Source organism: Canis aureus, chromosome 2 (assembly GCF_053574225.1).
Source record: "Canis aureus isolate CA01 chromosome 2, VMU_Caureus_v.1.0, whole genome shotgun sequence".
Taxonomy (NCBI): domain Eukaryota; kingdom Metazoa; phylum Chordata; class Mammalia; order Carnivora; family Canidae; genus Canis; species Canis aureus.
The window spans coordinates 11,724,663-11,747,366 of record NC_135612.1 but is presented as its reverse complement, the minus strand read 5'-3'; the positions used below and the strand labels follow the sequence as shown (position 1 = coordinate 11,747,366).

Genomic DNA, 22,704 nt, shown 5'->3' with positions numbered 1-22,704 from the left:
AGAAGATGTGGTTTATGTATACAATGGGATATTACTCAGCTATTAGAAATGACAAATACCCACCATTTGCTTCAACATGGATGGAACTGGAGGGTATTATGCTGAGTGAAGTAAGTCAGTCGGAGAAGGACAAACATTATATGTTCTCATTCATTTGGGGAATATAAATAATAGTGAAAGGGAATATAAGGGAAGAGAGAAGAAATGTGTGGGAAATATCAGAAAGGGAGACAGAACGTAAAGACTGCGAACTCTGGGAAACGAACTAGGGGTGGTAGAAGGGGAGGAGGGTGGGGGGTGGGAGTGAATGGGTGACGGGCACTGGGGGTTATTCTGTATGTTAGTAAATTGAACACCAATAAAAATAAATTAAAAACAAAATAAAAAAATAAAAAAATAAAACAAAAAGAGAAGTTATAGCTTTCCAATGATTAAGAAAATTTCATCAATTTAAAAGAAAGCAAGGAAAGTAAAAAGAAAAAGAACAAGAACCACAAAACACAAAGTTAAGATAGTTAGAAATAAGTAGTATCTGAAATGCCACCAAAAAAGTTTAATAGTTCTAATTATAGCAATTATCAGTTGATTTTTCTTTAATTTCAACTCATACCCTGCTTTCAAAATATCTAACTAAAACAAAGAACAAACTGAGGGTTGTTGGAGGGAAGATGGGTGGGGGGATAGCATAATTGGGTGGTGGGTAATAAGGAGGGGACTTGATGTAATGAGCATTGGTTGTTATATGCAACTGATAAATCACCTAATTCTACTCCAGAAACTAATACTACCTTGCATGTGAACTAACTTGAATATAAATAAAATTTTGAAAAAAAAATACTAGTCTCATAAGAAGCTTGAGTAACAATATCGACATCAGGCAAAATAAGGTCAAAAGTCATTAACCAAGAAGAAGAAATCTATATAATAATAAAAGAAATACTCCACCAAGAAGAAATAATATTCATGAACTGTATGTACCTAAGAGCATAGGTATAAACATAGAAATTAAAAACTTTTAATTACCTTTATTAGGAACATACATCAAGAAGAACTTTTCTACTCTTTCCCAAGGAGCTGACTAATTAAGAGATTTCAGACCAATCAGTTAAACTCTGCTCCCTCTTTGTGAAATGGTGGTATTCGAGCTTGTCTTTCTAAACTCAGCGCTTTTGTTTTAACTAGATAAAGCTTAATAGACAAAAATATACTGGCAAACATGTATCTGTACGTAAGTAGGCATGTGCATATGTATACTTATACAGATAGACACTAACAGACACGAGATGAGAAGAAAAGAGGAAAAACAGAAGACCCCAGACACACAAAAATTCAGTTATCACACAAAGGCTGACACAAAAGGAAATGGAAAAATGAGGATATAAATGAGGAGGGAGGAGAATAAGGAACCACAAAAGTCATGATGGACGTTGGAGAGAAAGAGCAAGAACCATTTACAAAGACCTGGATCCGGGGAGCTACAAATAATAATTAAGATAAACAGAAAATACATTTCCTTTGGGACCTTGCATTGTTTAAGTCATATAGTAAATAAGTCAGATTCTTAACTATTTCATGAGTGAACAGGTTATCAACATCAAAACAGACAAAATCGTTGGCTCTAATGTGTTTCCTGAAGTCCTTTTAAAAATAAATAAATAAATGTGATTGAATTGCATCAGAAGGTCATGCTACAAGGCATTTGCTTTGATGGAAGCTTTTTTTAAGCTTTAAGACAAAATGGGCTGCATCACAAAAATATGTAAAATCTGACCATTTATATGACAGATTTTTTTTTTTTTTAATTAGGTACTCTGGTGCTTTAAGAACAAAGTAGTTAAATAGTAGTGCAGTGCATGATGAAGGTCGTTGAGTTCCTTCGCATTGCTTTGACCTGTCACCAATGTGTGTGACACTACTTGAAGCTAAGAGATAAACCTGATGAATTCCCAATGTCCTCTTCACCCCTGGGAAAGCAATGTCCATCGAAATCCTCTTCAATGAAAAGCAGTTGCCTGAAAAGCTGAGACCTACTACAAAACAACCTAAGGAGAGCATGCTCCTATCTTCCATGAGCTTACTGTCTAAGGCAGACAATACTGATGAGGCTAGAGATTAAATTATGTCAACCAAATACAAGAAAATGTAAGTTAGTCATTTAGAGATAAGAGAGACTGCTTTCTTGCCTATGAACTGCTTGAAAGTAGGACCCGTGTCTTTTTCAGCTGTTTCTCCAGGGCCTAACACGAGGCCAGGCATAAAACAGGTACTGGGTGATGGATTGTTAAATGGAATTGAATTATGAAGGCATTGGTGCCTCTGACTGGATCTGAATTGAAACAGGAACATGAGACTTTGCAGAACAATGACTTTGGCAAATGGCTGTTTTTACCACCCAGCACCCACTGGTGTTTCTGCTGGTGTTGGTGCCCTGGTGATAGTTCCCCTCCCTCTCAGCACGTGGGTTCCAGGGGAGCCTCCACAGATAGCTTAGGGATAACGTGTGACACAGACTGAAGCCAGTCGGCATGGCACCTTACCCTGGCCAGTACCAATCTGTTCAGTGATGGGAACCTGGCCCAATTAGAGATGAAGATAATTCTAAGAATCAGGGGTCAGAGGTTCTCACTCTTTTGCAAATAGGATTTGAAGACAAAAGATTAACAGCTGCTGCTGATCATGAGGGGAGACCCTCTTAGGGTCAAAGTCAACCAGAAACAATGCAGAACTGAGAGAAAGGGAAACCCCAGCTCCAGTTGACATTAGTTGAGCCTCTGAATCCAGCTGGACCATGTGTCTGCCCCACAGTGTTATTTTGACACTCTGCTTTCAGCAAAATAGAGGGAACTATAGCATTTTTCCCCATATCACACAATCTTTCATTTTCTCTGCCCTTGTGAGTTCTTACTGATAAATCTCTTGCTTTTCTCTTCCCTCATCTGTGAATGCTTCCTGGTCCTCTGAACCATCCTCCTTATTTTCTAAGTCTGCTCATTCTACCTTTTCCCAAATACTTGTACTTATGTTCCAGAATGGTCTTATTTGTGTGTAGGCCTGTTTCCCTTCTGAAATATGAGGTCTCCCAGGTAAGGGATTATGTCTTATTCATTTCATACACAATTTAATTTCTGGAACATAGTAGGCACTCAATGTAATCATAAAGATAGTGTGTGTAGTGCTGTGGAGACAGCTGTAAAACAAGCCCAACTGGGTTCCAACCGCTACTTAACCACAGTATAGAATACGCTGGCATCTCAGTTTCCCCATATGTTAAATAGGAGTAATATAACTTTCACGACTATGCTGAAAAGTAAATGTTAGAACTATGTTTCTATGATGCCTCGCTTGCAGAAAGTCCTCAACAATTACTACTTTTTCAATTCCATTCCCAATAAGTTTTGAATAAGTTAATAATTCATGCAAGTGGTAATGAGGATATAATGGAAAACTATAGTTACACACACACACACACACACACAAAAGACCAAATTTAGGATATAAAGTAAAAACAACAAATTTTGGCCAAGGACTAAGTAGAGTGAAGAACACAGATAATTAAACATAACCTAGAAGATAGAAGGACTCAGAGAGACCACTGATAATTTCATTCCAGTGCAGAAAAAAAGCACTTAGCATATTATCAGCTAGTTTAGAAATCCTCCTCCAGAGTTCTAACAACGTAACTGACAGTAGCAATGGTAAACTATAATTTAACTGCTGTGAACATGTTGATTAGCCAGACTCTAATTCTCTGTTAGTGCTACCATCAGCCATTTCAGTAATTAATTGCCCAAATTAGTTGCCAGCATTGAGCTCATTGATACACAATTTAATGATAACAAAGCATATGGCAACGACAAAAAAGAAACAGCTGAATATCCAACGTAGGGTAGAGCTATCTTCTAGAAATTACCTTAATAGTTAGTTGGTACCATTCTCTCACTAATTACTTAAGGTCCTAGGCCTTCCTATGGAATTTCTGCTGAGCCTTTCTGATGAGATTTGCTGATTGGAAACATCAGGAAAATAATTATCAGAATGAATCGTCGAAACATGTTTTTGATGCATACATTCTGTACAGATCAATGAGTGAAATATCTTAGCCCACTGATCTCTTTTTTATTACTAGAAAAGAGCAAAGTTTAATTATGACAATGCATTTCTGCTGACAGAGTGGACAGACAGCGCCGGTAAGGCCAATGAGATTATATGTAGATTATCTCAGTACTAACCATTTCTGTTCAAGTAATATAAATTCATGTACACAAATGTAGACAGCTAGGGGACCCTTGGTGAATAGAAATTTCCAGATGGCTGGCTTTTTTTTCTGAAAGTTGATTTCATAATTTTATATACCCAAACTCTTAATTATCTTGAGTGGAATTCTTTCCAAAATAAATCACTTATCTACCTGACTCCTTATACAACGAATATTGATTCAAGTTTTTCATTATAAATAACAATTATTAAAGTCTTAAATATCTGAATACCCTTTAAGTTAACATTTGCATTACTGGGAATTTTTCTTTATAGCATAGTCGTAAAGGTGCCCAAAATTTTACTACAAAGATACTCATATGTTTTCATAATTATTTATAGGATGTACACTCAAAAGTCATCAAAATAATACAGATAAATGATGAATAAATATGCAACACTTACAATATTTTTACAAAATGAAACATGACAAGGAACATGTCACACTTTTTAAGAAAGGACCATATGTCACTCTGAAAATATTAATTGTGATATTGATATGACAGTGGTGATGAGCATAGAGCTGTTTGCTCTAACACACACACAAAATCAGGTTCTAGTCTAGTCCTTTTCAGGTCTTGTGACGGAGTTCTGATATGTCTCCGCCTTTCTCCACTGCAATACGGCGATGTTCTCTGTCTTCTCAATATTGACAATACCTCTGTCCATAGCAGCCCTCCTCCTTTCTCATTCTCTTGACTCATGAGATTGAATAAGATGTCAGCGATCCTTGAAACCAATGACCTTCTGAATGCTCAAGTCACCTCATTGACAACTCTGTCAAATGCCACTCAGCTGAAACTTGTACCCATGTACCTTAGGACAATGTCTCCCTCTTGCTGCCTCTTGCTCCTTTCAGTTTTCCAAATTTCTTTTCTATTGGCTCCCCTGCAATGTTAACGTTTTGGCTTCAGGGATAGCCTTTGAAGCCATTCAAATCTAAACACCTTTCCAGTTACAATTCTTGAAACATTTAAAAATAACTATCATGGTACCCAAGGTCTTCTCTATTCCTTCATTTTCCATTAAATCAATGAATCATTATTTACCCCCTACTCGGTGTTGGGCACTGCTCTAAACACTGGTAATATAGTAATAAATAAGACCAGTAAGATCTCTGTCCTCATCAAATCCACATCCTAGTGAGGAAGATCATAAATAGAAAATAAATAAGTAAACAAGATAATTACCAATCACAGTAGATATCCAGAAGAACCCAAGTAGGCTTTTGTTACAGAAAGGTTTCGGGAGAGATTGAGTACATAGGGAAGACACCATATCTGAGTAAACATGAAAGTTGAAGAATTGAGAAAGCCAAGGGGAAAGCATTTTAGGCAAAAAGGAATAGAATGAATTCACTCTTAAATAAGAAAACTCTCAAAATGACCAAGGAACATAAAGGAAGCAACTTGACCCAAGAGAGTGAGAAATGGGAGGAGCAGAGGGTTATGAGATGAGGTGAAAGAGGTAGGAAGTACGAGATCATGTAGGGACTTGGTAAAAGGCTTAGATTTCTTTCCAAGTGCAATGGCAAGTGACAGGCATGAGAGTGATAACATCTGATTTATGATTAAAAGAACCTTCTGGCTGCCTAAACTACAAATTCCTGTAACCTTTTCTCACAGGAATGATTTGCAGTGCTTCCCTTGGTCCCACCCCTCTGAACATGCTCTAGTTTTTCTACATTCTTCTCCAGAAGGAAGCCCACAGCTGAAGGCAGTGCTGTGAGTGGGATCTGATTGTTCAGAATAAGGTGAAATAATCACCTCTCTTACCTGGGATCTTCTATTAATTTAGCTCAAGATTAAATTCCCCTACACTGTTGGGAATCCTATAAAGAAACTTATCGGTAAATAAACTGTTCGAGGGCTCAGAGCAGTGGTTCTCAACCTTACCTGCCCATTAGAATTACCTGCGAGCTTTGAAAAAAATCCCTGGTGTCCAGACAATATCCCAGACCCATTAAATCAGAATTTCTGAAGGTAGTCTTAAACATCCCCAGGTGGTTTTGCTGTGCACCCAAGGCCGAACACCAGAACAGAAGGGCTAGCCCGGCACTTCCAAACATTAATGAGCAGAGAAATCATCTAAAGATCTGATTAAAATGTATATTCTGATTTCATGGGTCTGAGGTCTATATTTCTTAATAGCTTCCAGGTATACCTTCATTGCTGGGTTAAGAACCACACTGCAGGTAGCAAGAGGCAGCCTGAAAGTCCTCATGCACCAGAAGCACTAGGAAGGTTTGTTGGAACACAGGTTGCCGGACCCCATCCTCAGAGATTCTGATTCAGTAGGTCCAGGGTAAGACCTGAGACTATGCATTGTTAACAAGTTCCCTGTTGATGCTGCCGCTGCTTGTTCAGAGATCCACTTCTGCTATTCAGGGGGGAGGAAACACGTCAACTGTAGGCTCTGATGTTCAGAGCACAGACTCTAATTTTGTCTTGCGTTATGCAGAAAACTTTTCATCTCTTTTCATTCTCCCCTGAATCACATCTAAGTGCATAGTTATGTATGGTCTCAGCAGGAAAATGCCAGCTAAAAGGCAATTTATTTCAGGAAGGAAAAATATGACAAGGACAAGCCAGCAAATTAATCTGGACCATTGAAGCTAGCCCTGATATGTTCCATTAAGAAGAGCTGTTGTTAAATTTTGCATTGTCTCCTTCTCAAAGGTTTTAGCTACAGCATGTAACCAGTCTATTTAGTAAGATCTTGAATATTCCGAATTCTCTCCGTCTGCCTATCCGCTTTCCTGTTTGCTTTGTTTCAGTGAATCTTTGTGTCTCTGGCTTGTGAATATGCTGCATAATGCAAACTAATAAAAATACATGCCACTAAAGAGTAGAGAGCTGAGTATCATAAATAGAGAGTAAAGTGAATTGCTCTTCCGGCACCAAGTGTTTCTCAGTGAGCATTTTTCTGAATAATATATTTCCTTCAGGCTCATCTGCATACCAAAAAGCTGACAGAAATATTATACTTCATCTGTTACAGATATATATATTTTTGATGTTACATCGTTTATTTCCTTTTACTGTTTGTCATCCTAGGAATGATTATTTAAGTAGTTTTATTAGTGAAATGTGTTTAATAAACCAAAAAATTGTTCCCCTATATAAATACTTATTTACTCTATAAATAGTTTTTGTTGATGTCCAGGACCTACAAAAAATTGATAATCATAAATTATAATAAATGATTAATAAATTATCAATTATCAATTATAATAGGTTATTATTTTATCTACAATATTTATCTATATTATTTGGATGGATAATGTTATTTAGATAGATAAGTATTATATACTTATCTGTATTATGATCTATATTATAGATAAATATAATAGATGATTAATAAATGATAATCTATTAACATTAATAATCTGATAATTAATAACCATCTATTATTTTGTAGGTATTGGACAGCAACAAAAACTTTATTTATAGAGTAGTTATAAAAAACTACCAAGCTTAGCACTCTTCTATGAAGCAGTAAAAAAAGTCACGGTTGTGATATAATGAAAATCTTTTAAAAAACCTAAAACAACTATGGCATCATTCACCTCAAAAATAGCATGGATTCTTATAGCTCTAAATTATAATATGAAGATGCAAACTGCATATTGTGAAACCAGACGTGGGAGGTAGATGATTGGAAACTTCCACGTGTTCTCCCAATTACCTGATATTCTCTGAACAAAGGACAGTAATAAAAGGTACTTAACACACACACACACACAAAAGGTACTTAACAGAAATCCTTTTCCTACTTGATTTAAAATGTCAAATTATTTTTTCACCCTTCTAATCAGGAACAGTCTCTGAAGAATCACAATAAAAGGAAAGAAGGGAGGAAGGGAGGGAAAGAAAGAAAGAAAGGAAAGAAAGAAAGAAAGAAAGAGAAGAAGAAAGAAAGAAAGAAAGAAAGAAAGAAAGAAAGAAAGAAAGAAAGAAAGAAAGAAAGAAAGAGAGGAAGAAAGAGAGGAAGAAAGAAAGAGAAAGAGAGAGAAGGAAAGGAAAAAAAGGAAAGGAAAGGAAGAGGCTTCTGGGCAGCTCAGTCTACCTTTGGCTTAGGTCATGATCCCAAGGGTTGAGCCCCATGTGGGGCTCCCTGCTTAATGGAATCTGCTTCTCCCTCTCCCTCTGCCTCTCCATCCCCCCCCCCACCCCGCTGCTCATGCTCTCTGTCAAATAAATAAAATCTTAAAAAAAAAAAAAAAAGGCGGGGGTGGGGGGCAGCCTGGGTGGCTCAGCGGTTTAACACTGCCTTCAACCTAGGGCCTGATCCTGGAGACCCAGGATCAAGTCCCACGCCGGGCTCCCAGCATGGAGCCTGCTTCTCCCTCTGCCTGTGTCTCTGCCTCTCTCTCTCTCTCTCTCTCTCTCTCTGTGTGTGTGTGTGTGTCTCTCATGAATAAATAAATAAAATCTTAAAAAAAAAGAAGGAAAGAAAGAAAAGTTGCATTTTATTATTTTTAAGAAAAAAAAAGAGAAAGATTGACTTGAGAACTTACTCATAATAAATCTATTCTGGCAGAAACCCAAACAGAAACTAGAAGTTTCACATTAGAAAATGGCATTTCATTGACATTTTGCTTGCCATCAGTCTTAACAGTTTAAGAAAAATCAGTGAGGTAAAATGGAGTGCCTTCCAAAGAAGTAGAGAAAAACCAAAAGATATGCCGAGGCTCAGATTCCTTGCAATAAGTGTTAGAAAGGCAAATTTGAGGGGATGATTCCATGACATGTTAAATTATCTCTTTCTCATAAATTTGAGCTATAGCATGCAACCAGCTTCTTGATTTCATTGTTGACTCAGTGGATTACCCAGTGTTGACCAGTTCCAGGATTCATGTCTGGAAGTAACCAGGTTCTGAGTATCGCAGGTATACACAGCCTGATATGTTTCTTAAGTTAGCTCTTGCAGGAAACCCTTGGAGGCATTTAGCATTTTGCCAGCTGGAAAAGAAAAGTGACCAAAAGCCCCTTGATTTTGGCCAAAATAGCCAAATAGCTCTACCTATGAATTACTATTCAAGCCAATATGTAGGATATATAATTTCTTCTGTGACAAGAGATGGGAGAAATTGAAATTGAACTACTGGGGAGACAATATTGCTAAAAAATACATACATAAATAAATAAAATTTAAAACTTTAAAAAGCCATTTCAGGAGAAAAAAAAAAAAAACAAGCCCAGAAAGTACTTAGAAACGTAAGATATCCTGATTGAGAGAAAACACTAAATAGAGTTTCATGCAAGTCCTTTATTTAGAAGCTAGTATTATTTAGCACTTTCATTAGAAGTTGAGAGTGAAGAAATTAATTGTAATCAAACTTATAAGTGATTGGAAGAATTGTGCTGGTTTTGAAAATTAGGATTAAAATAGAATATGAGCCTGAGAATTTGGGAGAAAGAGGTGAAAAACAATAAAAATGATTTATTCAATAAAGGAAAACAGTGATGTGGCTCACATAGAAAGCAGTGAGAACCACAAAAAAATAATGAGAACAGAACACAAAAGAACCTGAGAAAAATGAAAGATGTCAATAATGTGTCACCAACACAAAAATTCAATAATACATTTTATCCTTCATTAAGTATAGTGTTTAACACAATTAAGGAGTTTTATTTGCATTGCTCTGGTTTAGTACCAACTGAAGTTCATTCTAGGAGTATTATGTAATAAAAGAGACATTGATTGTAACATTTGGAAGAGAAGAATTAGTAGAAGGCTAGGAAAGAAATGCCTCCCATACAAAGGCTACAGGAATTTGTTAGTCAGACAAAAGACGGCAAAGTAAAAATGATAAAACTCTTAAATAATACATAAATAGAAAGTAGTACTCAGTGTGACGGCCAAGAGATTTTATAAGCAGAGACATGGGTCAGAATACTATATTCTTCAACTTCCTACTGTTCACAGGAAAGAGCATGACTCGGGAAGTTACCCCACCTTCTAAATTTCCTGATTTGTAGAATGCAGAAAATAATAATATCTAGGTTTGTAGGATCATTGTGAGAGTAAGTGAGACCATATATTAGTGAGAGCTTGCACCAGTTTCTGAGCCTCATTTCCATTATTAATTAAGAAAATTTAGTTATGGGGCACGTGAGTGGCACAATCCTTGAAGGATCCAACTCTTTGTTTCTGCTCAGGTGGTGACTTCAGGGTCCTGAGATCGAGCCCCATGTCGGGCTCTGCACTCAATGGGGAATCTGCTTAAGATTGGCTCTACCTGGGGATCCCTGGGTGGCACAGTGGTTTGGCGCCTGCCTTTGGCCCAGGGCATGATCCTGGAGACCCGGGATCAAGTCCCACATCGGGCTCCCGGTGCATGGAGCCTGCTTCTCCCTCTGCCTGTGTCTCTGCCTCTCTCTCTCTCTCTCTCTCTCTCTGTGACTATCATAAATAAATAAAATTTTTTTTAAAAAAGAGAGAGATTGGCTCTACCTCTCCCTGACCCTCCCACTTGTGCTCACTCTCTCTCATAAATAAACAAAAAATAAATTTTAAGAATATTTTCTTACATTTCACAAGTTCTTGCTACAGTTTGATCTAACTTTTTGTCTTTTGTGCCTTAAGTTGAACTTTTAAGATTTCTACATACAATGTATTCCTTCCTACCTAAAACTTCTATATCCTCACTGTCTTCTCATTCCTCATACATATAATTTGAAGTCTGCAATTTCCAGTCTCTTTCCCAAAAGGCAGCTACATTTCTTGTTACTTGTCTAACTACTTTGATCAAGTATTGGCTGCCTGGAATTTCATATGAAATGTGAGGCACTCCATGAGGGGTAGGACATTTGGTGAAAATCTAAATCGATGACCTCTAACACTATAACCAAATGTACCATTTCAAGTCTTTGATTGTATATAGTCATCAAAAAGATTCTCACATATCTTTAGGAGACTTTACTAAAGAAAGCTATGGTTTTCTCTAATTCTACTGGACACCTAAGTGCACACAGGGGAGAGAACATGTGATACATATGAGAGGTGGGAATATGAAATCAATCCTGACGAGCACCCAGCAGTCTTTCGTGATTCATGAATCCTATCACCGAGACCCGCAATACTTCAAGTGTCAGACGAAGGAAAACTTGGCTCCAATTTCATTAAAATAGATCGTTCAGTAATACGAATGCTGTTAAAGATGAAAATGCTTGCATAAGAAAAAACATAATTCAGAGACTTCCTCTGCATTCTGAAATAAGATTGATTATTCAATCACATATTTTTACACGCAGTATGAGGATTTAGGGCTAGATATAGCAAATATCTTGAGGCAGACAAGAAAATATTGAAGAGATTTTCACGAGGAATTCTAACAGAAATCTTAAACCTAATAAATCCAAAACTGGACTCTTACTTTTCCCCCCAGATAAAATTTAACTTTACCTGAGCCCCCTGCTCCCACTCTTTTGCATCCAAAGAAATGGATAGGGGCACCTAGGTGGCTCAGTGGTTGAGCATCTGCCTTTGGCTCAGGTCAGGATCCAAGAGTCCTAAGATCGAGGCCCACATTGGGCTCCTGGCAGGGAACCTGCTTCTCCATCTGCCTTTGTCTCTGCCCCACTCTCTGTGTCTTTCATGAATAAATAAATAAAATCTTAAAAAAAAAAAAAAAAAGAAGAAGTGGATAACCACGAAGCACCACCTTGATGTCAAACATTCCAAAATTACCCACCTCCACCCTTCCTCAAGGACACGGATAAGAGCCCTCTTCCATCCTTCCTCATGCCTCCCACAAGACAGCCTGATGACTCTCTTGCCTACCTGCGTCTCCCTCAAAGTCTCCCTCAAAGCCCCTTTCTATTTATTAATAATCTTTCTCCCTATTGCAACAGGCTGAATAAAATCAGTTCTTTAATTGGTGCATTTTGTCTCTCAGACACCAAAACTCTGTTCCAACCCTTAGTTCAATTGATGCTAATCATTCTTGATGTTCCTCAACCCTTAGAGTCAGTCATCCCTGGCTCCTCTCTTGCTCTCAAACACCCTCATATGATCTATGAAGAAATCTTTTTTATTTGAACTCAAAACATATCCAGAATCTAGCCACTTCTGAACAACTTCTTCACTACCATTGATCTGAGCCACTGTCATCTCTTCCACAGATTACTGAAATAACCATCCCATGGACTCTCAGCTTCCACCCTTGCCTAGCGGCTATCGTATATTCTCAACGAAACAACATGAGCAAACTCCTGAACTTCAGATAATGTCATGCTTACAGGTTCTCCAGAGGCTCCTAAATGGAGTCAGAATCCTTACAGTGGCCTAGAAGTTCTCTGCAACCCAGGACCCCATAATATCTCTGACTTCATATCTACCACTCTGCCCTGCTCACTCTGTTCTGGCAAACAAAACTGGCCTCATTTCTTTTTCTCGAATATGTCAAGCATGCTCCCACCTCAGGATCTTCGCCCTGGCTTTTGCCTCTGCCTTGAGCTCCCTTCCTTCAGATGAGATATGTAGGTCATTCGAATAACTTCTCCAAGGGTGTTTGCTCAAATGTCACTTACTCAGTGAAGCCCACCCTAGCCACCCCTTAAAAAATTGGGCATACAAACCAGCCTTCCACATTCCACTATCATGTTCTATTTTTCCCCGAGTACTTTACTCCTCTAAATACACTCTACAATGTCTAGAATGTCTCTTCGTATTTATGTATACTCTCTCCTTCTCTCAGAGGGAGAAGCATTCTTATGTTTTATTCATTGGTGTATTTCTTAGTTCCTCACTCTTTTCTCTTTCATTGATATATCCCTAGTACCTAGAAGAGAGTTGGCACATAGCAAGGAGTTAAATAAATATTTGTTGAAAGATTGATTGGCCAGATAACCAACTCGACTAATTGAATGAGTAAGTAGACATAACAAGGCTAGCTATCTGTCTGTAGTAGTAATGAGTACAGTAATAAAGCTGCGCACTGATTTCCTGGATTATTTTACATCATGACTCTGTCGGACTTTTGCCACGTCATGACCCCCAGTTCTCTTTCCAGGCTCTGAATGTGGTAGGAAACACTAGTATTACTGTGTATCTGGCACCACAGACACTCCTGATGCATTGCCATAGTCACATGGCCCCGAACAGTAAGGAAATGGCATGAGCTAAGTTGTGAATCAGGCAAGAGTATGTCCACAAATTAATTGTTCATGAATTCATTGGAAACTTAGAGGCCTCCCATTGAAGGAGTGTGTACCAAAACTTGTACTTCCGAGATCAAGCCATAGGCTACCGGGCATCCAATGAAGCCAAGAATTTTCATTCAAGTCCCCTGGTAAGAGCTGTACAGAGTAGCAGAGTGTGAATTGGGGAAATTAGAGACTCTAGCTCCCTGCCCTATTGAGGAGAGATTCTTGATCAGGCTAGAAGATGACCACAGGTTTTAATTAAAATTTCTAAGAATAATTCTTAAAAAAATAATAATAATAAGTATTTATTTAAGAGAGTGAGTGAGTAGAAAGGAGAGAGCGAATCTGAAGAAAACTCCATGCTGAGCTCAGAGCAGGATGGGGAGCTCAATCCCACGATTGGGAAATCATGACCTGAGCCCAAACCAAGGGTCAGATACGTAACTGAATGAGCCACCGAGGTGCCCCTCTAAAAATAATTCTTAAGGTTTTTTTTTTTTTTCCAACCAGTTCATTTTCAATTCACCTATTAATGACACCAATTTGATTTCTCAGTGGCTCAAAAACTTTAGGATGAATCTGTGGGCATTCTAACAAAGACTGTCCAGTAAATAATGCAGAACAATGAAGTCCAAAGGATACAGCTGGAGCTTAGAATAAGACTCAGTTTAAAATCTGTACCAACTACTTATTATGTATCTTTGGGCATGTTTTTAAATCTTTTAACTTAAATTTCCTCCTCTAGAAAATGAGAACAATAATTAATCTGTGCTTCAGAGAAAGGTTGTAGGGATGCAGTTAGATCTCCAGGGAGCCAGATACCCGGTGTCAATCCTATTCATAATTAAAGAAATGCTCCCTCTGTTTTGTTTTGCTTTGTTCTGTTTTGTTTAAAGATTTTACTTATTTATTTTAGAGACAGATAGCGGGAGTAAAGGTTGGAGCAGAGGGAAGAGGAGAGAGAGAATCCCAAGCCGACTTCACGCTGAGCGTGGACCCTGATGTGGGGCTCGATCCAAGGACCCTAAGGTCACAACCTAAGCTGAAATCAAGAGTCGGACACTTAACCGACTAAACCATCCAACCTCTACCTCTTTTTTTTTTTTTTTAATCTTTCTGAGGTTTGGGACCAACCAAGAAGTCTCCCCTATTCAAATGCCAACTGAGAATTTAAAAACTCTGCTTAAATTGCTAAAAATTCTCCCAGGTGAAGGTACTCTCTCTGCTTTAGGTTTTTCTGTTCCTTGAACACTCCAAGACTGGTCATGCCTTGAGATTTTGACCTCTGCCTGGAACCCTTTGCCCCTTTTCCTTCTGGGCCTTCATGGCGGGTGTGCGGTATCTCAGAGAGCCCTTCCACTAATGGTGGCTTCTTTTCGGCCTTATTACTCTCTGTCACAGCACCCTATTCCTTAAACTCTGTAGCATTATTAAAGTTATTTCTGTTTGTTAACTTTTAACCTCTTTATTCTTCCACCACCACCAGAATGCACATTCTTAAGGGCCTTGTCTGAATTGTTTACAGCAGTATCCCCAGGATTTAGAAGATTGCAAGGCTCATTAGTGAGTACTCAAAAATGGGTTGATCAATGAAAAAATTAGAAGGCAGGATTTGTATCTAGTCAGTATCAGATCCTTTCTTTAACAAGGAGCAAGTATCCTGGATGCTGATTGCTTAACCAGGGGGTCTGGGGCATGCATCTCCTCTCCCCCATGGACCCCACCCCAGGGCACAGGGGACAGGGAAGCTTCTTCTAATTCACATAGAGCCCTACATCGCTCATCCATTCCTCACATTCCTTGTTGATGGACAGTCCCAGCTGGGACAGCTGAAGAGTCATTAACTACTACTCAACAGCAAGAACCTGACCCCTGAGGATCCTTTCCTACTCCCAAACTAGCCTCTTCTTCTGAAACGAATCCCACTCCTGAATTCAGTCAGATTCATTTCATTCAAGCTTCTGACAAACATGCAGTTTTCATCCCTGGGTTCATTCTCGGGCTTGAGTCTAGCCTTGCTTCTGGCACAAACACTACCCAAGCCTCTTTATGTGGCTTGGACAATTTGAAATGATGGAATGATGAAATATGAGAACAGAAGGAGGGGAAGACTTATTATTTTTGTACTCGTGATTATTTGAACAGATTCCTTTGGTCTCGTTATTGTTCCAATTTATTAAATTGAATTAAAATGTATATTTTTGGAACCTTCCCTAATATTAGTGAAGCATAAACATAATCATCTATTATATTAGAACACAGCAATTAAAATTCTTAATTGGTAGTATTAACTATCAGGATAGAGGGTATCCAATTTCCCATAAATCTTAAATTTCATGGAATTTCAAGGATAGTAGTGTATTCTACCCTGTAATATTTTCATAATGTTTTTGCCACTATGTATACAAGTGAGCATCTGGATAGAGATTTTGCCTCTAAAAGAAACTATAAATTACCATGGTAGGTCTAAACTGGTTCATAGAAGAATAACTTTGCAGTTATTTACCTCTCTAAAAAGATAATTTTCCAACTTCTGGAAGTTTGTTTTTTATAGAGCAAATGTAATGTAAAAGAGTGGATATATACTTTGCCTCTTACAACTTATATTACAAGACCTAGAGAAGATACTGTGTGTGTGTATAATGACTGCAACTGAAATAATCAACAAATACAATAGGGAAAAGGCCAATCCCTGCAGTTTCGTGTTCTACTATTTTACACTGAGTGGCCAAAAGGTTCACGATGAAAGATTTTCTAATAGCAAGCAGACAAAAAACTATGGCTTTTATCCTGACACTTCAAGGAGATTATGGTCCATTTTTTATTGTATTTTGACTTGAATATTGACTTTATTATTTTAATATGCATTTATTTACCTATTTTATTGTGTACATATGTAGGAATACTTTAGTACTGCAGGATTTCTCTAGCAAACTAGGCTTACATCGCTGACAGAATGAAATAGTTTTCATATTTTGATATTCTCTTGTTTATTTATTTTCTTTGTTCAATAGCTATGTGTCCAGAGATTGCATTTTTAAAATTTGCAATTTACCAGAATTCTTTACCTTAACCATCACATGAACTGATAGTTCAAGACAGCAACCTTACATCTTTGTATAGAGGGGAAAAGTACAGCAAATTTTCATCCTTTTAAAAGTAGAAGTAGGTCTTGGATCCTTTATGATGTTACTCAATTTAAACAATGACCCTCTAAAATAAAAGAGGTCTTGATGAACTTCAATAGCATTTACCTAAATAAGCTATTTTTATGAATCCCTTGTAGAAAGTAGCATTTCTCCTAGCATTCTTTTATAAATGAATATTCTATTTCTTCCCAAGCTTACTCTAAGTACTATTAATATTTAAAATAGTATATTAGGGACACCTGGGTGGCTCAGCAGTTGAGCGGCTGCCTTCCGCTCAGGGCGTGACCCCGGAGTCCCTGTATCCAGTCCTGCATCGGGCTTCCTATGGGGAGCCTGCTTCTCCCTCTGTCTGTGTCTCTGTCTCTCTCTCTGTCTCTCATGAATAAATAAAATCTTTAAAAAAATAAATAATAAATAAAATAGTGTAATTTATTAGCAGTAATTTTGAATCTCAAACATTATAAGTACATAAAGGAATTGTCAAATTGTGAATCAATCTGAAACTAGAGAAGAATTTCAACAAAATATACAAGTAAACCAAAATAAGAAATACTAGAAAACAGATTCGTATCTTACTTGATAATTGAGATGACTCCCCCCAAATTGCAAAAGGAAAAATTTAGAAACATCAAAAGTAAGCAAACTATGTATGTAAGACCTTAACAACTGGAAAGTTGGATGTATACATTAGCTGAACATTTTGAAAACTGAAGTTCTATCACATTTAAGTGGAAATTCAGAAGATGGTACAAATACACGTTGCATCATCAGAAGACTCTTAACAGTCAACAGACAAAAACTAAATCGATTTTACTGAAAAGTGATTTCTTGTCCCTTTTCTATTGCCATCTTTGGATTATATTGGTTGGTATGAGAAAAAAAGAAAGATTAAAGAGAGATAAGAGAAAAAAGTAGTGGAGCATTGAGCAAGATGAAGAATTTTGGAAGAAAAAAATTAGCTACGTCCTTTCACTAATGCAACATCCACGTTCCAATTAGAACAGTTTTTAGCATGTATGAATGGGACTGTGGGCAGGGGTAGGGTGAGGGAAGGTGGGTTACTAATACAAATGAAAGCAACCAAATTAGATAAGCTCAAAGTATCTTTCCACCGCTACTGTCTAAAAAAACCTTTTTCCCTTAATGAAAGTATGCTTAAGAGTTCCCTTTAATGGATAATTTTTTAAAGTGTGCATTGCTATGAAAGCTAAGCAATTCTGAAATTCTTGGTGACATTGAAGAAGCAAGAGATTTGTTGCTTAAGGATTAAGACTTCATTGTGAAATTTCACCCTTTTTGTCTTGGTTTCAGAAAAGATCCCAAAAAAACACACAGCCCGGGTTGCCCAGAGGAAGAGCTAAGTCTACAGGTTCCAAACTGGATAGGGAATCAAAAATCCTGGGAAGTATCATAAGGCTGAGGAAAAGGTAACTGTATTGATTTAATGAATGCATTTACACGATGATTGGTAAGTTAGCATCCAGGTTCCACTGCCTAATATTTATGGGAAGGAGTGGAAGAAGGGGATTGTGACTCTTTCTGTGATGTCCAGGGCCAGTTTAGCAGAGAGGTGCTGGAGGACTGGGTCTGCTTTAGGAAATGGATCACTGGGCTTGCTTTGAACTCTTGTTCACCACTACTTTTCGAGTCAGCTTGTCTTTGTGTTGGTAGAAGGAAAAAAACAAAAACAAAAAAAGAAAAACCTAAGACTGGCCTTTAGGTTCTAAATCAAAGTTCTGCTCTTCTGATTGCTGGTGTGGCTTTTCAAAGGCAAAGCAAGTGGGGGCATTAAAATTCCTTGTTTCAAAAAAAAAAAAAAAAAAAATTCCTTGTTTCTGTAGACCAGGAGCTGGGGGGCTTTGGTTTTGGTTTGAGTTTTGGTTTTGCGGTTTTTGTTTTTGTTTTTGTTTTTTATTCTAAGTACGAAGATAAGGATTTTTCAATGTATTTTAGATTTACCTTAAAACATCCCCAATATTTTTTTTTTTCCAATTTGGCACTTGGAGAGGACAAAGCAAGGTGAGAAAGCACTTTAACAGGGAATCTATAGAGGGTGAAAGGAGGCGTCCCTTGTCACCTAATTTCAGAGCCAGAAGGAACCAGACCACTGCCCTTAGCACACTCTTTCTTGGTAGTGACCCCTAAGTTCAAAAACATTAAATCGGTTGCCCCAGAGTCCTGCTCGGAAAGTCAGGACGAGCCCCTTCCCACCCCGGATTGGCACTCGGTCCTCTTTACGCTGCCCTATGCCGCCTCTAGCGTTAGGTCGGGAAATTACTAGGAGGAGTGGGGACCGAAGGGAAGAAAAGAGATGGACAGGGTCAAAGATACTTCCAAGGAGCCAAAAAAAGAAAAAAAAAAAAAGTGTAATACCTAAGGCAAGATGCCTGAACCTTTCCCTGGACACACACACACACACACACACACACACACACACACCGGGAGCTCCCGCTGAATACCTGTGATGCTCACGTCCAACTCTGGAAGCTGAGCCTGTGGGGGAGAAAGCTAACTGCTCCCCTCTTGCTCGCCACACCTTCTGCTCTGATTCAAGTGACTGTCGTTCCTCCAGCATGTCGCGGGCTTGCTCCTCGTGACACACGTCCTCACCCGGGTCTTAGATGTCTCTTTCAATCCCCCCCGCGCCCCCCCCCCGCCCCCCGCAACTCGCAAATCGTTACGCTGGGCACGGGTCGGCCGTCAGCCTCCACGCTGGCCCCCGAGGCGGACAGGGAGGACCCCGGGATTCCCTATTTCAGCGACAGTGCAGAGCCGGTGCCCGCCGCGAACACCGGGGAGACCCCCAGAGGTCACTTACGGGGGGGAGGGGGCGCCCTTCGTGGCCGCTGGTGCACAGCGGGCGAAAGGCGTGCAAAGGCGCGGGGGCGGGGTGGGCCGCCTCTGTGCAGGTGCCGAGGCGCGGAGCGCGGGGAGCCCCCCACCCCCACCCCCGGGGGGGCCGGGACGCGGCCGCTGCGGCGGGAGCGCACAGGGCGGGGTGGCGCTGGCCGCGTGCGGGGCTCTTGGTGCGGGACGCGGGGTGACGAGGTGGGGAGCACCCCGGAACCGAGCGCGATCCGGGGGGCGCCGACAGGGGGCGGCGTCGGGGCTCCGAGACCCGGGCGGGGAGAGCGGGAGGGACCGGGCGGCGGGGGCGCGCTCGGCGGGCGCGGGGCGGGGCGTGGGGCGGCCCGGGGGCCGGGCCCCGCCGCGGGGAGACGCGCGGCCGCCGCGCTGCCCTCCCCGGGCCCCCGCCGCGGGGCTTGCGGCTTATTTTCCCAGCTGGCAGGCGTCGCGCTGCAGACAAGGGAATGCCTGTGGTGAGCTGTTTATTTTGTCGGAGTTTGCGGTGGGCCGGGGACGTGGGGGGCGGGCGGCGGGCGGGCCGGGTTTGCGCAGGTCGCGGTCCACCTGTGTGGCATCCATCCGCCGGCCTCGGGGCGGCGGGGCCCGGGGTGAGCAGCTCCCCCGCGCTCGCGGGGGCCTCCCCTTTGCCGCCCCTCGCAGACCTGGAACCACGTTGACCGTCGGCTCCTGGAAGGGGCTGGCCCGCAGCCCGCCCTCCGCCGCCGGCCCCTCCCGAGCGCCGCGGGCCCGGCTGGGGCGGGGGACGGCAGGCAGCGCCCGCGCACCCCCGGGGACCCTGCCCCGTTGCTTGAGGATGGGAGAGCTGAGGACTGGAGCCGAGGGGCGCTCTTGAAACTAGTGGCAACTTGCAGGGCTCCTTCTGCCGTGCAGGCGTGACCGGTCTGCAGAGCACCCCAAAGTGGGATCCAGATGGGCCGGAGTTTCCCTGACTTGAGGCTGGGGGGTGTAGGGGGGCCCTAAGCGGTTGGCTCCCGGGGGAGTCCGGAGGACCCCACACCCTTCCCCCCCCCCCCCCCCCCCCCCGCAGGGCTGATGACAGTCACCACCGCGGCTGCGTTTGCCTGGAAGAAAAGCCTAAATACATTAGCGAGCTGGTAAAGCTTTTAAGGCCTTCTCGGGAGTGAGTGGCTGGCTAATGAGAGGTTAATTTTGTTTGGAAGAGAAGGCTGCGCTGGTTTCCTGAGATAAATGGACAGGAAGCGCATTACCTCCGCGCGCTGGCAAGCGGCTCCCAAATGCTTTTTGCACCTGCCGCTCTGAGCGGTGCGATCCGCTGCGGCGCCCGCGGGGATCGGGGGGCGCAGCCGGGGGTGCTCGGGGGATGAGCCCCGCTCCCGCCCCGCGCCCTCTCCCGCCCGGGGCGCCGCGCTCACTGCGGGCTCTGGGGTCTTCTCTCGCACCCAGGTCCTGCGTGCTCCAGAGTTCGGGGGCCCCCTGATCCCGCCCAGCCCCCTCCAGGAGCGGAAGGGTTAAGCATGATGTAAGTACGATCCGCTAGCTGCTCGCTGCGGGGCTGTGGGACTCCGGGCGGCTTCAGCCCCCGCTTTGCGTGCACCCTGGGCCGGGGGACAGCGAGGGCGCCCCGAGAGGGGGCTGCACACACCGCAACCGCGGTCTGAGTCCTCGCTCTCCTGCCCTAAGGCGATCTAGGGGGACCGTCGCGTTAGATTCCTGGAAAGGGGAGATGTGTTAACAGGGAACTAAAGACGGCGCGTATAGGGTCAGCGAAAGAAACCTCTAAGTCTTCTTTAGATGCCTTTCATGTTGCGGGCGTGCGTTTTAATTCTGTTCATTCGCACGTTCAGACCATAGGATGCTCTGCCGTGTGTCCCCTAATTGTGATGCTCTGGCCTCACCTTTTCTCCCGGAAAACAAAGATGAAGGGAGGAAGAGTACAAGTGGCAGGAAATAGGGTGATCTTGTGAGTTGGGCAAGCTGTCACTTCACGATTTTTTCTTCCAGATTAAAACGTAAAACTTTTATAAGTCATTGATTTTATTGGGGTGGGGAGGGGAATCCCCAGATTTTTCGTTATAGAATCTTAAAATCCTCCTCACTTGCAGCATTCGAGCTGGGGATGGGGGTGGGGGGGGGGGGGGGCTGTGGATGCGCTATGAGCGACCATTCGCGACGCTCTTGCTCTCCAGGCCGATTCAGGATCTTGCTAACAGTCCGAATTTGCCCTGTGAGTGTGTCGAGTGACCTGAAGTCTTGAAAACAGGAACCACCTTGCGGTTTAATTGTGAAAATTAACATTTTTACTCTAGCCGGCCGAACACTTATGTGGTAATAAAAAATGAATTGTTAGGCTTATAAATCTTGAGCTTGTCAAATTTTACAACAGATGAGCAATAAAGCACCTTCGGGGGAAAAAAATTGAAGTTTTCCCTCTAAAGAATAGTACCCTGTCGATACCAGAATCTGCAGTGACTCGAGGACGCCCTCTATTGATAAGATAATTTAGAGCACCGTGTATTTTAAGGAACAGGATAGGAGGTGGGGGAGAAGTAGTGGCAGGGGGAGAAATGATGGAAAGTAATGACAGCGAAAAGAGCCCAACTAAAGTGAATTTGATCCTTAACTTTCGGTGATGTGTTTTGAAGTATGGTCGTGGTGGCATGCTTCTTTTATAGGTGTCGAATTAAATCTAGGGTTAGGGAAAAGGAAACACCTTACTCTTTGTTAGAAAAAGAGCCGGAAGAACGGTTTAGATTTGGTGATTTTTGAAAAGATGTCTACCAGGATTTCACTGACTTTAGTTCATCGATTCATGTAGTCGTTGCAAGAGAGTCGGTGTTGGGTGTCGCGCTATTCACTCCCAGTACTACCTAAAAGTCGTATCAGATAACTCGGCCGGCAAAAAGTCATTTCTCCAGGCAACTCTGAAGCTATTATTAAGCATATTTATGGATATACCCAGGGCCTGGATTGTATCTTGGGCAGTGAAAGGTGTGTTTACCACTTGAGTCATCATAGTATGTAATAGGTAAGTAAAGAAAAGTTACAGTAAAAATAGATAGGCATCCTTCATTAGGGACCTAGTGGTTTGCACAGTTCATAATGTGTCTAATGAGTGAGGCCGAGTGATCGAAGGTTTGCCCTCAATTATCCTCGTCCATTGATTAGCACATTGTAACATGTGGACTATCAATGTGTCCGTGGCTGATACGAAATTACAAAGCAGGGATTATGAGCAGTGAAGGGGTGCAGTTGCGAGCTGCAGTTTGGCTGTAAGTGAATTAAAAACTGCAGCCCTGAGCCCCTTGGAGGAATGGCCAGGG

At 41.4% G+C, this 22,704-nt stretch overlaps 1 protein-coding gene and 1 long non-coding RNA gene across 3 annotated transcripts in view; one reads left to right on the top strand and one right to left on the bottom strand.

The window, feature by feature from the left end:
* Positions 1 to 19,428, bottom strand: part of LOC144292750 (uncharacterized) — a 50,302-nt gene extending 30,874 nt beyond the window's left edge. Inside the window, exon 1 of the long non-coding RNA XR_013360091.1 lies at positions 19,015 to 19,428. This is a non-coding gene — a long non-coding RNA (uncharacterized LOC144292750). The remainder of the gene's footprint in view (positions 1 to 19,014) is intronic.
* Positions 19,161 to 22,704, top strand: part of RGMB (repulsive guidance molecule BMP co-receptor b) — a 28,804-nt gene continuing 25,260 nt past the window's right edge. The window contains exons 1-2 of one of the 2 annotated variants that reach the window (XM_077863532.1): positions 19,161 to 19,364; positions 20,828 to 20,903. In XM_077863532.1, coding sequence (XP_077719658.1) covers positions 20,899 to 20,903 — 5 coding nt within the window. In that variant the 5' untranslated portion in view covers positions 19,161 to 19,364; positions 20,828 to 20,898. Of the gene's footprint in view, positions 19,365 to 19,744; positions 19,876 to 20,827; positions 20,904 to 22,704 lie in introns of those variants that run through there. The other variant, XM_077863523.1, reaches the window with a different exon arrangement.